This window comes from Camponotus floridanus, unplaced genomic scaffold (assembly GCF_003227725.1).
Source record: "Camponotus floridanus strain SB8 unplaced genomic scaffold, Cflo_v7.5 scaffold42, whole genome shotgun sequence".
Lineage (NCBI taxonomy): Eukaryota > Metazoa > Arthropoda > Insecta > Hymenoptera > Formicidae > Camponotus > Camponotus floridanus.
The window spans coordinates 406,415-426,222 of NW_020229570.1; the positions used below are offsets into that span (position 1 = coordinate 406,415).

At 25.4% G+C, this 19,808-nt stretch overlaps 1 protein-coding gene, 1 non-coding gene and 1 pseudogene across 2 annotated transcripts; 1 reads left to right on the forward strand and 2 right to left on the reverse strand.

The window, feature by feature from the left end:
* Nucleotides 1–10,965: 10,965 nt before the first annotated feature.
* Trnaq-cug lies at nucleotides 10,966–11,037 on the reverse strand. Its single transcript has one exon. It is a non-coding gene; the product is annotated as a tRNA-Gln (tRNA).
* A 307-nt stretch (nucleotides 11,038–11,344) lies between these two features.
* On the reverse strand, nucleotides 11,345–12,926 carry LOC105255198 (THUMP domain-containing protein 1 homolog). The gene is made up of 5 exons (XM_025411703.1): nucleotides 12,659–12,926; nucleotides 12,390–12,551; nucleotides 12,025–12,269; nucleotides 11,738–11,957; nucleotides 11,345–11,622 (listed from the first exon to the last, which is right to left on the reverse strand). Exons 1-5 carry the CDS (start codon nucleotides 12,848–12,850, stop codon nucleotides 11,473–11,475), a joined length of 969 nt encoding a protein of 322 aa, XP_025267488.1. The 5' UTR covers nucleotides 12,851–12,926; the 3' UTR covers nucleotides 11,345–11,472.
* Nucleotides 12,927–13,538: 612 nt separating this feature from the next.
* Nucleotides 13,539–14,549, forward strand: LOC112638985 (annotated as a pseudogene).
* Nucleotides 14,550–19,808: the final 5,259 nt, after the last annotated feature.

The following is a 19,808-nucleotide window of genomic DNA, read 5'->3' on the forward strand; positions in this document are numbered from 1 at the left end:
AATTTAACATTTGTTCCAAAATGTATAATTTACTATATAATATTTGCAGGTAAAAACTTACATGTTACAAGATCATGTAACATAATATAACCTAATCCAGATATATTTCTGACAATTATACAAAATAAGTCATTTGATTAAGAAAACGTGAATATATGTATATTATTAAACTTTCAATCCTTAAAATAAATTTTAAATTTTTTTCAGAAACCACATAAATAAGTTATTTTATACATATATATACGCGTAATTTAAATAATTATATGATATTTATTGAAAAATTAAATCAGCAGATATATTTAGGAATGACAAACAACTTAAGACCTTAATTATATTTTTTCTTTTAATATTTCATACAATTTGAACAGACATTAAATAGTTGAAAATAATATCTTGCATGTGAAACACGCTTTTTAGAGGAATGTATTATATTTCACCATTGTATTAAAAAGAAATATATCATTATATCATATTATTTCAAAATTGTTTCTTATATTTTGTTCTTTCTCTCCCTTTTTCTTTCTCTCTCTGTTTCTCTTTTTCTTCCTCTCTCTATCTCTCTTTCTCGCACCTCTCCCTCTTTTTCTCTCTTTCTTCCTTTTTTTTCGTTCTTTCTTTTACAATCACATTATTGTCAGGCTTGATATTAATTATAATCCGTAATAAATTAAAATATTATTATCTCATTATATTACATATTTTTAATAGTGTAATGATACTGTGTCATCATATATATTTTTAATAGTGTAATGGTACTGTGTCATCATATATATAGTAAAAAAATAAAAATTAAAAGCGTCAAACTTGAATGTTTTTGTTCTAAATGCATATACTTTGTCTAAAAACATATAATGCATTAAACTACTTGTACATAGCTTGCAATATGTAAAATTCAGTACAATCGATTATTTTATTACGGATAAATATAATGAATGAAATTACGAAGATCCGCTCATAACGTTTCAATGCAATTGTTGCCATAGCAAGTCCGGTTCGAAATCTTACATACCTACGTTATGAGTATTCGAAAAATTTTGTCGCCATTATTAATAATCAGTTATGTGTGTGGTTTAAGAGTGATCGAATTTTCTACAGATATTCCGAGACGATGGCTCGGTCTTCTATACATATTACTAGTGTGGTCCTTGTATAATTTTGTCTTTATATATGTAATAATACCTCATATATTTCATCATTCCACAATATTCCATATTTGGTATGGAATAAATATCTTTATAGCATTATTGTCAATTATTCTTGGGATCTATCATGATAAGGTAGGAGATTTAATGTAAAAAAATATTAAGATATTGTTGTTTAAAATCATTGATTTAAAAAAAAGATAAATGAAAAGAATAAATGTGAAGCTGATAAAAGTAAAAATAATATGTATTTATATTTTAAATCTTTTTCAAGATAAAATGTTTTACATTACTAGTAGATACTAAAATTATCAATATTTCCTAAAATTTGATATTACGAATACAAATCATTTATTATATATTATCTTTTTATCAGGCTTTTAAAAATTGTATAAAGAATATCACTGCTGTGGACAATACATTGGAAAAATTGGGAATGACAACAGATTATACATTATATATGAGAACAATATGGCTTATTTTAGGATGGTTTATTATAGCTATATTAAGAATTTGTTTGGATATTCCAAATTTGAGAAGTCAAAACTTTAACATTGCTCAATCTATCTGTATTTCTTTTATGCGCATGTATTGCATTAATATTAACATCATCGGTGATTTAACTATAACAAATATGCTTTGGTTAGTTTATTCTTGTAGATATACAAGAATATTTTGTTATATCCTAATTAGATAATTATCCACTAATCTTTTCAATTTTTAGGTACGTAGGATTGAAATTTGATCAAATCAATGAACATCTTGAAAAATTAACAAATAATAACAAATGTAGAACAAAACGAGTTTGGAAAGATTCCGTATTACTTTTTCATCAATCTAGATATAAAAAAGCTCCGAGAAATGCACTTATGATATGGATTGTAATGTAAGTGAATGTATATCAATTTTGTTAATCATGGCATATGGTAATGTTTCGCGTGATAAATTAATATCATGTTTGTACAGACATCTTCATTTGGAATTACGTAAAATATCTCGCAAAATAGATCTAATATTTGGAACACAAATGACTATGGAAATGGGATGTTACTTTGCTTACATAGTATTGGGTTTTCAAAATATTTTTAATATGATATTCGATATCAAAGATTTTCAGAATAAAAAGCATCTTCTCATAATAGTACCATTATGGCTTTTCTTAAATGTTTTCAGATTCTTTCTCATGAATTATGCATGTGAAAGAGTTAGAATCAAGGTATCAATCTTCAAGAAAGCATTTATTTGAAAGAAAGTATTTGTAACAATTATTTGATTTATTAGATGATATATAATCAATTTTAATAAAGCATTATTAATAATATTAATGCATTATTAATAAGCATTATTAATAATATTAATAAAGCATTATTAATAATATTAATAAAGCAATATTAATTTTATTTTGTATTTAAATTTTAGGCAAATGCAACAGGAAACTTGATAAGTAAATTATCATATTCCAATTGCGATGGTGAAATTCGTGAAAATGTAAGTCTTAAATATCTTTAATATTTTATTATTTTATTATAAAAATACAAACTTTAATAAAGTTTGAATTTATAAAAATAGGGAATTGAATGTGTATATATATTGAATAATCTTTTGTATCAATACAGATTCTACAATTTTTACTTATGAATCAATCGCCAATCAGATTTTACGGACTTGGACTCTTCCAGTTTGGTTTCAAATTCCTTCAAAATGTATGTTATAATGATATAATTAGCTAAAATCCATAATAAATATAAAAAAGTAACTATTCTGATTTTTTTCTCTTTTTATAGGTTGCTACATCTGTTGTTACCGTTTTAGTCATATTACTACAAACTTACACAAATAACTATATACATTTTTAAAAAAAATTATAATGTATATAATGTACAAAAATAATATAATTGATTCTCGGCACATAATACCCACCATGTAACATTTTATAAAGTTTACCAAAATGTACCATTTACTATACAATATTTGTAAGTAAAAAAACTTACATGATCATGTAACACGATATGACTTAATCAACATATATTTCTGACAATATATGACAAAGTCAGTCATTTGATTAAGAAAAAGCGTGAATATATAATTATTGGACTTTCAATCTTCAAAGTAAATTTTCTCAAAAGCAAAACCGCATAAATAAATTATATATATATATATATATATATATATATATATATATATATGTACATATGTGTAATTTATATAATTACATGATATTTATTAACCAATTAAATCTATGCTAAATTATTTGTTTAAAGAAAAAATTAATGTCTTTGAGTTTAAATCATCTATTACAATTGTTTCAGTTTTATTAATACGCAAGAAGCAGACATCTTAAAAAATGGCAAAGTGTAAATGATAAACAACTTAACAATTTAATCATAATTTTTTCCTTTAATATTTTATACATTTGGAATAAATATTAAATAATTGAAAATAATATTTTGAGTGTAGAGCATGCTTCTTGGAGGAATATTATTTTTCATTATTGTGTTAAAAAGAAATACGTTATTAAAATTGTTTTTTATATTCTGCTCTCCATTACTCTTTCTCTCTCTTTCTCTCCCTATTTTGCTTCTTCTTCTATCTTTTTTCTCTTTCTTTTGTAATCACATTATTTTATTATTATATTGTCAGATTCGATATTAATTACAATCAATAATAAATTAAAATATTATTATCTCATTATTAGATGTTTTTAATGGTATAAGAGTGTCATCATATAAGTAGAACAATAAAGATTAAAAGTTTTAAAAATAATATCAATGTTTGTGTTCTAAACTTATATATACTTCGTCTAAAAAAGAACACATGATGCATTAAACTATTTGTACATAGCTTGCAATATGTAAAATTCAGTACAATCGATTATTTCATTACGAATAATTATAATGAATAAAATTACGAAGATCCGCTCATAACGTTTCAATTGTTAGCAAACCAAGTTTGAAACCGCATACCTACATTATGAGCATTCGAAAAATTTTATCGCCATTATTAATAATCAGTTATGTGTGCGGTTCAAGAGTTGTCGAGTTTTCCACAGATGTCCCGAGACAATGGTTCGGTTTTCTATACATGCTGCTAGTGTGGTCCTTATATAATGTTGTCTTTATATATGTAGCATATGTACCTCAGATGATTTATTATTCCATCCTATATCATATTTGGTGTGCAATAAATATGTTCATAGCGTTATTATCAATTATCGTTGGGATCTACCATAACAAGGTAGGACACTTAAGAAAAAATATTAGCTTAAATATTTAAAATTATTGATTTTAAAATGGAACATAAACTTTTCTGACTTTCTTACAATATTTTTGTAATGAAAAAGCATTTTTATATAAATATAAAGGATTTAACATATTGTAATATAAATTAGTAATTTTAATTTTGTCATAAGATAACATATTTGATTATAATAATTACTCCTTAAAAGATAATAAATGAAAAGAATAAATGTAAAAGCCGATGAATGTAAAAATAATATATATTTATATTTTATATTATATCTTTTTCAAGATAAAATGAATATGTTACTAGTAGACATTAAAATTGTCAATATTTTCTACAATTTGATATTACAAATACAAATTTTTACATACATTAATTTATCATATTTTTTTATTAGACTTTTAGAAATTGTATAAAGAATATCACTGCTGTGGATAATACATTGGAAAAATTGGGAATGACAACAGATTATACATTACATATTAGAACAATATGGCTTATTTTAGGATGGTTTGTTATAGCTATAATAATAACTTGTTTGGATATTTTACATTTGAGAAGTCAAAACTTTAGCATTGCTGAATCTATCTTTATTCCTTTTTTGCGCACGTACTGCACTAATATTAACATTATCAACGATTTAACTGTAACGAATATGCTTTGGTTAGTTTATTTCTGTAAAAATATAAAAATATTTTGTCAAATCTGCTAATTAGATAACTATCCAATAATCTTCTCAATTTTTAGGTACGTAGGATTGAAATTCGATCAAATCAATGAACATCTTGAAAATTTAACAATTAATAACAAACGTAGAATGAAACGAACTTGGGAAGAATCCATATTACTTTTTCATCAATCTAGATATACAAAAGCTCCGAGAAACGCATATATGATATGGATTGTAATGTAAGCGGATTTATATCAATTTATTTACTCATGTTACGTTTCATGTGACAAATTAATATCACGTTTGCATAGACATCTTCATTTGGAATTACGTAAAATGTCTCATAAAATTGATCTAATATTTGGAACACAAATGACAATCGAAATGGGATGTTGTTTCCTTTCCATAGCATTGAGTTTTCAAAATATTTTTAATATGATATTCGATATCAAAGATTTTTCGGATAAAAAGCATCTTCTCATAGTGATACCACTATGGATTTTCTTACACATTTTCAGACTTTTTCTCATTAATTATGCGTGTGAAAGAGTTAGGATCAAGGTAATATCAAGGTTCAAGAAAGTATTGATTTGGATTTTATTTATAACAATTATTTGATTTATTAGATAATATAGATCATAAATTTAATATTAAAAAAGTAATATTAATTTTATTTTCTATATTTAAATTTTAGGCAAATGCAACAGGAAATTTGATAAGTAAATGGTCATATTCCAGTTGCGATGATGAAATTCGTGAGAATGTAAGTCTTAAATGTCTTTAATGTATTATTTTATTATGAAAATATAAACTTTAATTAAGTTTAAATTCATAAGAACAGAATATATATATATATATATATATATATATATATATATATATAAAGTAATCTATTATATTAATACAGATTCTACAATTTTTATTTATGATTCAATCACCAATCAAATTCTGCGGGCTTGGACTCTTCCAGTTTGGTTTCAAATTCCTTCAAAGTGTATGTTATAATGATATAATTATTCGTTATAATTAGCTAAAATCCATAATAAATATAAAAAAGTGACTATTCTGATTTTTTTCTCTTTTTATAGGTTGCTACTTCTATTGTCACCATTTTAGTCATATTTCTACAAACTTACACAAATGACTATATACATTTCTTAAAAAAATTATATAATGTGCAAAAATAATATTATTGACTTCCAGCACATACTTAACATGTAATATCTTATGAAGTTTAACATTTGTATCCAAAATGTATCATTTACCATATAATATTTGTAGGTAAAAATGTACATGATTATGTAACATGATGTAACCTAATCTAAATATATTTCTGACATTTATACAAAATAAGTCATTTGATTAAGAAAGCTTGAATATATGTATATTATTAAACTTTCAATCTTCAAAGTAAATTTTAAATTTTTTCAAAAACCATAAATAAGTTATTTTATATGTATGTATCACATGTAATTTAAGTAATTATATAATATTTATTGAAGAATAAAATCTATGCTAAATTATTTTTTAACGAAAAAATTAATGTCTTTAAATTTAAATCGTCTATTAAAACTGTTTTAATTTTAATAATACATGCGCATAAATAGGCAGACATCTTAAAAAAATGATAGTATAAATGACAATCAACTTAAGAAAGAACTTAATTATATATTTTTTTAAATATTTCATACAATTGAAACAGACATTAAATAGTTGAATATAATATCTTGCATATAAAACACGGTTTTTAGAGAAATGTTATGTTATATTTCACTATTGTATTAAAAAGAAATATGCATTAAAATTGTTTCTTATATTATGTTCTCCCTCGAGAGAGAGGAAGAAAAATATAATTCTTCCTCTGTCTGTCTTTTTTTCTCCTCCCCTCTCTCTCTTTCTCTTTCTTCCTTTATCTTTTTTATTCTTTCTTTTATAATCACATTATTTTATTACTATATTGTCAGGCTGATATTAATTATAATAAATTAAAATATTATTATCTCATTCTTACCTGTTTTAAATAATGTAATGATACTATGTCATAATATAAGAACAAAAATAAAAATTAAAAGCATCAATTAGTAATTTTCTTTTCAGTTATTACATTTTATTATTATATTACATTACTGACCATCTTTTACGTGCGGTCTGCAGAAATTAATATCTCTCTAATAGTCATCTCGTTAGAGAAAATGTTGCAAAATGAAAGATTAATATTATTTATTTTAATTTTATATCGATTTTATTTCTCCGCTTTATCTTTTTTTCATAAAAAATATTTTGTGTGTAAAATCAACTTTACTTACTTAATCGAATAATATCATTTCTACAACTACAACAAAAACACAGTTTTATAATCATTTTTTATATTTTCTAATTATTTTATTTATAATTGATATTAAAGTCGATACTTCTTTTATTAAAAATCTTGAAAATATTTTTTAATATATGTTATATCATTAAATATGAATATAGAAATATATGTTTAAGATAAAACAATAAAAAAAATGTACTAAGAATAATGTTCATATCTGTATTATGTTTCATAAAAATAAATGCCATATTCATCTTCTGACCTACTTAAATATATCGCGGTAACCGCGTAAACTCCAACAAATCGATTATTTTAATAATCATAAGTGTATTGAAATTATAAGTATCCATTATCGCCACCATCTGATGAGACGCAGCCATTCATTCGGCGAACGAAATATAGTTCGGACTCGAAATAATGCGTACAATGACCAGTAATATTCGAACTATTTTAACACCGCTCTTTTTAATTAGTTTTGTGTCTGGTTTAAGGATCGTCGAGTTTTCGACAAATCGTTGGAAAGCACGGTTTTGCCTACTATATGTATTGTTAGTGTGGTCGATTTATTTCTTCCTCTTACATACAGTATTATCTTATATACACAAATATAATGTTGACTTTATCATTTTCTTTTATCTAAATAATTTTATTTCGTTAATGTCAGTCATCTTCGGAGTGCATTATAATAAAGTAAGTAAATATTCGTATATGACACACTATACATATTTTTAATAAATAATTTTGATAGTGTTCGAATAAACTGAATGTTTACCTTTAAATAAAATTATCATAATGATATAAAATTCTCAATATCTTGATATATTTCAATATTTTGATATATATGCAAGCATAAATTATTTGCAAGTTTCTTTTTGCTATATATCCCTAAAAAATTATTTCTTTTAAAATTAAAAATATAAAAGTAACATAATATTTATTTCTTTAAAAATTTCTTTAAAAATAGTATTATAGCTATTAGATATAAAGTTGTCAAATAAATTTTAATTATATATCCTTTTATGACAGAGATTTATAAAATGTCTAGAGAAGATCGCTATAGTCGATGATACTCTAGAACAACTGGGAACAACGACAGCTTATCAAAAATTGCATACGAGAATAATATGGTTTATTTTTGGATGGTCCGTGATAGTCATACTAATGACCTATACAGAAATTACATGGATGAGAAATGAATATAATTATAATATTGTAATAGCTTTATGTATTGCTATTTCAATGATTTATTGCTCTTACATTAACTTCATTAACGATTTGATTATTGTCAATATACTTGGGTTGGTACATACACATAATACATACACACATAAATTTAGCCATATCTAATAATTCATAAAAAACTTATATTATCAAAATATTAATTTATTTTACGTATAAAAATTTAAATCTTTTCGAGATATGTTAAAAAAAATACAATATAATGTATCGGTATATATCTCATAATAATAATATCATTACTCATTAATTTTAATTATATATAGATATATCGGATTAAAATTTGATCAAATTAATGAAAATCTTCGAAAACTGACTAATATATGTGGAAAAAAACAGACTTGGGAAGACGTATTACATTCGCGTCAACGCAAACATTTAAAGACTTTAAGCAACAAGCATATGACGTGGATAGTGATGTAAGAATTCGCATAAATTAAATGCAACGAATCTGTGCAGCAAATTATTTACTACTGCTATTTATACAGACATCTTCATTTGGAATTACGTAAAATATTTCGCGAAATAGATTCAATATTTGGAATGCAGCTGACTTTCAAAATGGGATTGTATTTCGGACTTATAGCATCAATTCTTCGAATATTATTTAGCATGATACTGATCAAAAATTATGTTAATAAAAAAATAGAGTTCTATGCCGTAATCTCATTCTGGAATATTATATACGCTTTCCAAGTTTTTCTCATTAATTGTATATGTGAGAGAGTCAGCTTTAAGGTATCACTTTTATATTCAATTTCGCGATATACATATATGTATGTGTGTGTGTGTGTTGAATTTGATGTAGTATATATGTACGTATTCATTATATGTTTAACTATTAAGAAATATTAAAATTATACTGCCAAATCAGTATTCAACACTATAATTAGTATTTTATATTTATATTTTAATTTTAGGCAAATACAATAGGAAGTTTTATAAATAGGATATCATATTCTACTTATGATGTTGAAGTTCGTGAAAATGTAAATCTTATTATTATGTGCGTTTTGAAAATAATGAAAATAAATCTTTATTTAAATTTAAGCAAATATAGAAAACATGAAAATATATACATTAAATAATACATTTTAATAATATAGATTTTACAGATACTATTGCAAGTAACCCAATTGCCGTTCAGATTCTATGGAATTGGACTTTTTCAATTTGGCTTCAAATTCCTTTATGGAGTATACTATAATATAATTATTTATTATAAATGATTAAATTCATAATATAAAAATATAAAAATTAACTGTTATATAAAATTTAACTGTTTTTTAGTTCTCTGCTTCTATCGTGACTGTCGTGGTTATAATATTACAAGCGCATGTAAGTAAATATTATTAAAAAATGATGATATATGTATAATGTATAGTAATTTTTAAATAATATGTAACAAACAGTATAAATATTTGAAATATAATTTGATTTTTTGGGAATATTTTCTCAACATTTTCTTATAATATTTCTAATCTTTATGTAGTTTTTCTTTATTATTCTTTTTATTTTTTCAACAAGTTCTTTATAAAGTCAATTTTACATATTCTATCAAAGCTTTTCACAATTTGTATCTATTGATAAAATATTAGTGTAATATTATTAATAATAATCATAATAATTAGAACACATATACGTACATATATATATATATATATATATATATATATATATATCCATATATTACAATGAATATCTAAACATGCAGCGAAATATTATATCAAATGTTAATGTATAATGTTTCATAATAAATGTTAATACGACATTTCTTTGCTATTACATTATTATCGATTAAAATACAATATGTATTCTTTATTATTAAATAATTAACAATATATTAATAAATTATTTATTATTTAATATTTCGTTAAATATGTATATATCGTTATATATCGAAAATAACATCACAGGCGTTAACATAAAGGCGTAAAACGAAAACGCAATTTTACAGAAACGAAGAAAACGTTTTAAAGTTCAAATTTTATAGGAATATAATTGTTACGTTTTTGATAAGAAAAGACATCAGAAATACTAATATCTCATTGTTCATTTAAAAAATTAAATATTTTTTAATATCTCATTTTTTAGGTAATATCTTATTTTTCATAAAAATTGGGGATATGTCCCTCGATTTATATTCGTTTTTAGAAAGAGAGAAAAAGATTTGTAAAAGATCTAAACAAAATAACTAATATTAGTGCCTTCTCTCTATATTCTACATCCTTAATTTTAATTTATTAATAGTTTTATCGAAATATATATGCATATGCAATAATATATATATTTAAATTTAAAAAAATATAATTTTATATATCAACATTAAAAAAAATTAAAAAATTGTATATGATGTAAAATTAAGGTCCCACCGAGATTTGAACTCGGATCGCTGGATTCAGAGTCCAGAGTGCTAACCATTACACCATGGGACCTTCCTTGAAAGTGTGTCTTTCGTATTCATTATTTTATTTAATCAATTAATGTACAATATCTACAAGCATTGTTCATTAATTTTATAATTTAAAAAAAATATATATATATTTTCCTATTAAAATAATATTTTTAGAGCAAGATATTACATTGAAAAAATCGTATAATTTTATGCGAAATTCTCACAAATAATATTATTTATATTTAAACATTCACACACATTAACATAATTTATATATATACATATATATTAATATTACTAATAATTCTAATAAAAATACATTAGAGAATATACAAAAAGTATCTCATTATATGTGTAATGTTTATTTACAAATAGTTTATACATCTTTATGAAGTATAAAACAAATGCACACACAGTAATTATAAATATATATGTATTTTATACATGTATCACAGGTTTATTTTAAGCATTAAATTTAATTTGTTTGTTCTTTTCTTTCCATTTCCAAAGTATTCAAACTTTTGTCAGTAGATTTTTCCACTTCTTGCGTACTTGATATAACTGTATCTAAATCTCCTTCATTTTTTTCATTTATTATTTTTGTTGCTTCTTTATTGGAAATTATCTAAATATTTATTAAATACATTTTTCATAATATATCAGAAATTTGTTGTTAATAATATTATATAATTTTTAATAATAAATTCTTACATAAGTAAATTTAATAAAAGTATTCTTACCTTTTCCTTTGTACTATTGCATATTTCATGAAGATTATATTTCTTAAATTTATAATAATTTGGAGCAATAGAAAATAAGCAGATTCCACAAATAATTTCTACAACCACGGCTATCTCTGGATTCTTCAAGTCTGCTTTGTTGCCTGGATTTTTTCTTAGAATTATTTCTGCTAAGTTTTGAATAACTTCATCTCTTTTAATGCTGTTATTATTACGACGACTAGAAGATAAATATTTTATAAATAAGAAAGAAATGCAAATTTTTATAAAATACTATCATAACTTACTTAAGCACTATGCTAAATGTCTTAGGTTCTTGAGCAAAATATTTTTCGAATAATACACTCGCTTTTGTTTTTATGTCATCTATATATGCTTTGCATATAACTTCTATTGGAAGTAATCTTAATAGATATCTAGTATATTGTTCCTTAGTTGCATCCAACTTGGTAAGAATTTTAGTGACTAGCTCTAATGGATTTGGTATGGTACTTGCTATAAAAATTACATTTTTGGCACCTGTGTCTACTACCTATAGAAAATAGTAATATTAAATATATATTGGTTTCTAAGAGAAAAAAGATTTTGTTAATGTAATGTCAAGCTATTGTCTGGTGTCATTATAATTATTATTGTGACATTAAAAACATACTTGAAATTTTCGAGAAGATAGCGGCATTTCATGTTCTGTTCTAAGTTCATTGATTTCTTTCTCCAGAGCAGTAGATATATCTTCATCTTCATCTTTATTTTTTGAAGATTTATTAGTCTCTTTTTTATCAAGTGTATTCGTTGTGCTTGATATTTCAGACTCCTTCAAATAAAAAAAAATTGTAATAAACATTTATGAATACACATGTTGTGTTTTCAAATCTTGTATATTTTTCCAGCTATATATCTAACTTAAGTATTCCTAAATACCTTATTTATGTCTGATTCCTCATCTGCAAACAGGTTAAGCAATTTGTAGGCGTCGGTGATGCAATCTTTTTCGTGAAAATTACATGTGCATAAGAATCCTGTCATACCCGGTTCTAATACCAATTGTTTACGTCTCTTATAATTGTTACGATGACCAACAACATACTTATTATTTCTCTTTCGTGTATCCATCGCACTTTTATTATTTGGAATTTATCTCTTCCAAATCTTATATCATATGATATGGGAAAAATAAAAGTTAAGGTGCAATTTCATTGACGCTACTTTTTAGCGTCAATGAAATTGCACCTTAAGTTCATATTTTTATGTTTATAGAGGACGCATCGTCCTTTCAGGGATAACCTAAAGCCGGATACTTTGTTAATCTAGTGACTTTAAGATCGCCTAAAAGCAGACTATGACAAAAAAGAGTGAAAACTATGAACAACTTTGTTGTATGTTTTATAGATTTTAAAAATGGCTTGTCGTATGTTACATATTTAGAGTTGTAAATAATTTGATAAAAAATGTTCAATCTATAAACAATGGTAACGCAAATGAAATATATCATTGTCTCTAAATTATTATATGTAATTAACATATAATGTGTATTTAAAATAAATTTATCAATTTAACTCCAATAAAATTATGAAATTTTTTTCAGGTATATTATTGTTTAATATTGTTTAATTTATTGCTTGTCAGTCATTCACATTTATTAAAAATAGTCACTTTATTAAATAATGTGAGAAACTCTATGTTCTTTGCGAATAGTAAGTAGAACTTTTATAGATATAGCATTTTAATAATAGTTTATATTTACAGTAGAAAATAGTTTGTATTTCACTGTGCTTTTGTTCTATAGGACCATGAATTATGAAAGGATGTGACAAGTATCAGTAATGCAGGAAGACGCAGAGGTAGAGCAAGAAGAGTAGTGAAAAGAGAGACCTAAATAAGGAGCAAATTATTGACATGGGAAAAATTCCAATACAATTTCCTGGTCTGAACACTTCTGTGTTTAGAGGAAAAGAATTAATTCAACAGCTGAAACTGCTTGTAAATTTTGAAAGAAAGCAAAAACTTATGGAATTACCACAAAGTCAGACCAGGCCAATGCAAATAAAATTATCGCCATTGGAATGTGGTTGGAGGAGTGTTACAATGGATGGCAGAAGCATTGAATCAGATCTTATTGGAAAAGGTTAATATTTATGCTATTATTGGATTATAATGGTTAAATTACATACATACAAAAATCATGTGATATGATGTCTATTTTCAATTTTTTTTTTTTTTTGATGTTTCAGTTCTAAATATTAGAATCTTATATAATTAATATCTTTGTTTTCTGCAGATACATTTGAAAGTTTTGAAACCTGGATTTTAGAAAACAAAATGATAACTTGTATGACCAGTAATTTAGCACGTAAGACTAGAATCAATTCATTTATAGTAACTGGGAATGGAAATGGATTGGCTGGATTTGCGTTATGAAAAGCCAAAGCATCCCTAAAGACGATTAAAAATAGGGCTGGTCAAAGATTAATGTATATTCCTACATATAAGGAACACACTGGTAAGAAAATACTTGTCAGTACTATATAGTATAAAATTTATTTCTTCTCTTTTAATATCACTTTGTATTTTTCAGTGTTACATGATTTCTTTACACAGTTTGAGAATATAAAAATATATAAAAGAATATAAAAATATATTTGTAAAGAAAATTCATGAAGGATAGTGGGCTTGTTTGTCATCATGCGATAAAAGCATGTTGCGAGATAATTGGCATAAAAGATATATATGCCAAAGTACAAGGAGGAATGTAAAAGCATTCTTTGGTTGGTTTATTACAAATAGGTGTGAATATAAAGTAAAAAGGTTTAAAGGCATATTATACTTTTTATTTAATTTATATTAGAAAGAAACATTTTTTTATTTATAAAAATATATATACATATATATATATATATAATGTTACACATAAAGCTAAAAAAAACGTAAATTGTGTCGATTAATTAATTAATTGTTTTATTTAATTATCAATTTATATATGTATCTCATTAACAATGATTTTTTGTTTACTTAAACTTGATATTGTACTTGGTTGTACATAAGAAACAATCTTTTTTTATTTAGTATTTCAAGCATATTTTCATAGAACTTTAATTTAATAATTATATTAAAAATATTGAACAAAATAAAGAATTAAAGCTGGCTTTCTCTGTAGTCTCATGGCAGATTATATCAGTAATCATACTTTAATTATTGCAATATATCATGAAACAAATCAATCTCAAAATAATGGAAATATTTGCAGAAATATCAACAATTTGCAGATGAAAAATGATAGCATTTAGTCAAAGTTACATCAGAAGATGGGAATTATCCAGTAGTACTTGTTTCATCAGCGCAAATCAGAAAACCAGAAGTACCGTCAATGAGTCTCTCGATTTTATGCAGTATGTAATGGATAAAAGAATGGTGTTGAAAAAGAAGAAATTACTGCCATTCTTTACTAAACTTCCGTCTTACAAAAGAAAATTGGAATGTTGGATTTGAACGAACGAGAAACTCCGATGAAACGAAAATACAATTGTTAGCGAAATATGGAAAACTGCATTTTCTGACAGAAAAATATCCAGAGGCACAAATATTTTATAAACAAAAACCACGCGAAGATGAAACAATAGAATAAAGAAGCCGTATAATCATTGTACTTTTATGTATAAACGTTTCACAAAATAAAATCTTTATAAATGAAGCGTTACATTAGAAATATTAGTATAAAATTAAATATCCATGTGAGATTTAAAATTTTTTGTCCTTTTTTTTCTTTGGAATTTTTTGTACTTTTTTTTTCTAAAGATTCTTTAAGCGAGAACTGCTTCTTTCGCAAGACTATTGAACAATTTGAATATATGATGTTTTTTTAGTAGTCTAAATTTCGTGAAAAAATTCGAGAGAAAATTAGATTTTATCGTATTACTGCACATATCGATTAAATGCTATATCAAATATGTAGTGTAAATATTTTAATTTTTTCGTATACGATCTATTTTTTATAATTTTTTCGTATACGATCTATTTTTTATTCTATCGATGTTTTCATAGTGATGCACCTTGAGCACTTGCTTCATATGTTTGCAATAAAAATATATTAAAACAAATTATTTTGCAAATTTATTATTCTAATTTTTATTTAGAAAGAACAAGATTTAAAAAGATGTATGAATTTTTTCAGATTTGTTTACATATTTCTATTGCAAAAAACGCATCAGATAAAACTGACTTTTCTTTTCTTTACATTTTAAATGTGCCAAAAGATTTGCTCTTTATTCTACTTACTGCAATAATGTACACTAAAAATGACAGATCTATATTAAAAATGATAGATTAGTAGTATATTTAGTAGTTGGAAAGAAAGAGAGCAGAAATGAAAAGTGCATCTAGAGAATTTAAAAGAATAAAAAATAAATCTAAAAATAATACATAAAGATTAATATTATGTATTTTTTTCATGAGAAATGTGGAGCGCACATTTATGCATTTATTTATTTAGATGAGATTTACTTTAGAGCACATTCAGTATTCAACTTTTATTTTATTTTCTCTTTCTTACGATATATAAGTATAACATAATTACCTGCAAATGCTATCATTTTTGTATGCTTACAGTGATACAGAAACAACATTACGAGTACTATATTTACAGATAACATCTGTATAATAAAAAAAGCACCAAAAGTCTAATGGAAAAAGGTAAATATTGTAGACCAGCATAAGTATCAACCAATTATTCCAACGCTCTGTTTCATTAGAGTTGCAATTTTCTTTTATAATATCACGAATATTATAAATAAGATAAAGATTTCAGTACGTTTCAAATAAATTTATATATTTTATGTATGTAATACTGCGCACACATATTAAAAGGTGATAATATCGCAGTTATAATAAGATACAATCCTGGCAATGTAGCAATGTTTGGATTCTGAAAATAATTTAATTTGATTTATTTTTGAGAAATGCACACAATACTTGAGAGCAAATTATTTTTGTGCCATGTATTACCTGTGTAAAATTCCACACGCAGTATCATATTGTCTGCGATATATGAAAAGTGTCTGCGATTTCATCGATGAAATAAATGGTTGAATATGATTGAGATATAAGAAAAGTACTTGTAATGTAGTAATATAGTACTTGTAATGAATAACGTTAATGTGGAATACATAAATATTTTATATTTTAATTTCATGTAATCGAGATGTGATAAGACACTCATGATTACTTTAAAAATGTGTCCACAAATATCATGTAACTTCAATAGCTGCACATTCGTCAAATTAATCCTATTACGTTAAATGAATCACAGCAGCTTGTTTTAATTTAATCTAACCTAACCAATTATATTATATGCTCCTCATTAAAATGTGTAAAACTGTACGTCGCACATTTAATACGATTAATATACTACGTAATGAAATGTAATACACTAATGAAATAATTAAATATTATTTTTGAAAGCATGATAAAATCCAGGGAGCATACGCTTATGTTTACATTCGATATCCAAAGACACTGAGAGATTAGGTTAGGTTAGGTTAGGTTAGATCAAACAAATTTATCGTTTAACTGTTGGCAGCCCTACGAGATAGGCTGTGCAGCACTGCGCGCACGTACAAAATAAATTTGAAATCGCTTCTATCATAACCATCTTCACGCGATCGACTTTATTTGAATTGCACCGAATCGAATTATGATGCCGATTTGTCCGAATGTAATTCGGGACATCGCGATGCTGTATAAGCGTCGAATGAGCACAAATTATCACGCAAATGTGATAAATCAAATCTACTCACCGGCTGTTCCACAGGCCGCTCCTCCTCGGAAAAGTTCGCTCGCCTCGGGACGTCCTATTCCGATCTTGATGCACACAAATCCACACGATATCATCAACGCGAACGCGCGACATTTTATTCGGCACTCCCGATATTCGCTCGCATCCGATAATCATCATCAAGGGCGCGAATAACGCGACGCAACTTCGCTCCATCTTCGCAATGACGCCATTACTGAATATCGTTAAAAATCGCTGTCGCGCGTTTCCATCGACACACTATAAAAGTCGCGCGATCATCCTTCGACACTCTCGACGCTCGTTCACTTGCGATATTCATTTAAAAACGGTTAAAAGATGCGAAAAATGCGGACGTACGACGATCCGTGTAACTGCGTATGACTCCGATCACGCACAAACATGGCGGCCGTATGACGCGTTTGACGTAGCAGTGACGTAGCAGTGACGAAGCAGTCACGCGCCAACATGGCGGCCGAACCAGTGCGCATTCGTTTCTGCGTATGGCCATTCCTGCGCGCAACTTTGATTTCTGAATATTGTCTACGGCTTTAATTAATAGCACATAATGATAAATATATAAAGATGGAATCAATTAATCATATTGGTCATATATGTAGACTTGCCCGAAGAAATAGAAAAAAAATTGAGATATATTTTTAATTTCTTTTTCTTTTAGTAAAGGATGGAAATGTCTATTCATAGGCTTGTTCTTTTTTTCCTCTTTCGCGCAATTTCGATTCAATATATAACGTAGAAAATTCATAGTATATTATGCTAATGATATGAATTACGAATGATTCGATTGTTTTATCGCGCTTTTCCAAAGTCAAATCTTATAATATTTAGTTTTGCATTTTAAAAGACTGAGAGCGATTCATATACAGAGTTTGAAGAGATATCCAATGCACGACAAATTATACTTGCGTTGATTAGTATTCATCAATACCGAACTGTTAATCGCGAATACGTACAACACTTTCACACATTTTTTTCGCAAAGAACGATATACGAAATGCAATATTTCGCGCCTCGCGTTTCACTCATGCGGCCATCTTTCTTTGCTGTTTAGTATCGCCATCTGCATTCGCGTTAAACGCCAGAATTACGTAGTCAAGATACTTCCTGATAAAGTCATCATTTTGTGCATGTCGGTAAATTGTTAGAATCGCGTCGCGCAAGCATGATTTTTTTATTTGTAATATAACAAAATATGTAATTAAAAATTCATGTAAAACACGTGTTTTTAATCAAATTACATATACTTATTCCGTTACTCTAATACTTGTACGTTAACAGATTTAAGTTACACACATTGCATAAAGCTTCCAGAGAAAAATATCCAGAGGCACAAATATTTCATTATTTAAACGAAAACCATGCGAAGATGAAACAATAGATTAAAGAAGCCGTATAATCATTGTACTTTTATGTATAAACGTTTCACAAAATAAAATCTTTATAAATGAAGTGTTACATTAAAAATATTAGTATAAAATTAAATATCCATGTGAGATTTAAAATTTCTTGTCCTTTTTTTTCTTTAGAATTTTTTTATTTTTTTTTCTAAAGATTCTTTCTAAGCGAGAACTGCTTCTTTCACAAGACTATTGAACAATTTGAATATTTGATATTTTTTTAGTAGTTTAAATTTCGAGAAAAAATTCGAGAGAAAATTAGATTTTACCGTATTACTGCACATATCGATTAAATGCTATATCAAATATGTAGTGTAAATATTTTAATTTTTTTGTATACGATCTATTTTTTATTCTATCGATGTTTTCATAGTGATGCACCTGAGCACTTTGCTTTATATGTTTGCAATAAAAATATATTAAAGCAAATTATTTTGCAAATTTATTATTCTAATTTTTATTTAGAAAGACTAAGATTAAAAAAGACGTATGAATTTTTTCAGATATTTCTATTGAAAAAAACGCATCAGATAAAACTGACTTTCCTGTACATTTTAATGTGCCAAAAGATTTGCTCTTTATTCCACTTACTGCAATAATGTACACTAAAAATGACAGATCTATATTAAAAATGATAGATCTATATTTAGTAGTTGGAAAGAAAGAGAGAAGAAAAGTGCATCTAGAGAATTTAAAAGAATAAAAAACAAATCTAAAAATAATAATACATAAAGATTCATATTATGTATTTTTTTCATGAGGAATGTGAGGCGCACATTTATGCATTTATTTATTTAGATGAGATTTACTTTAGAGCACATTCAGTATTCAACTTTAATTTTATTTTCTCTTTCTTATGATATATAAT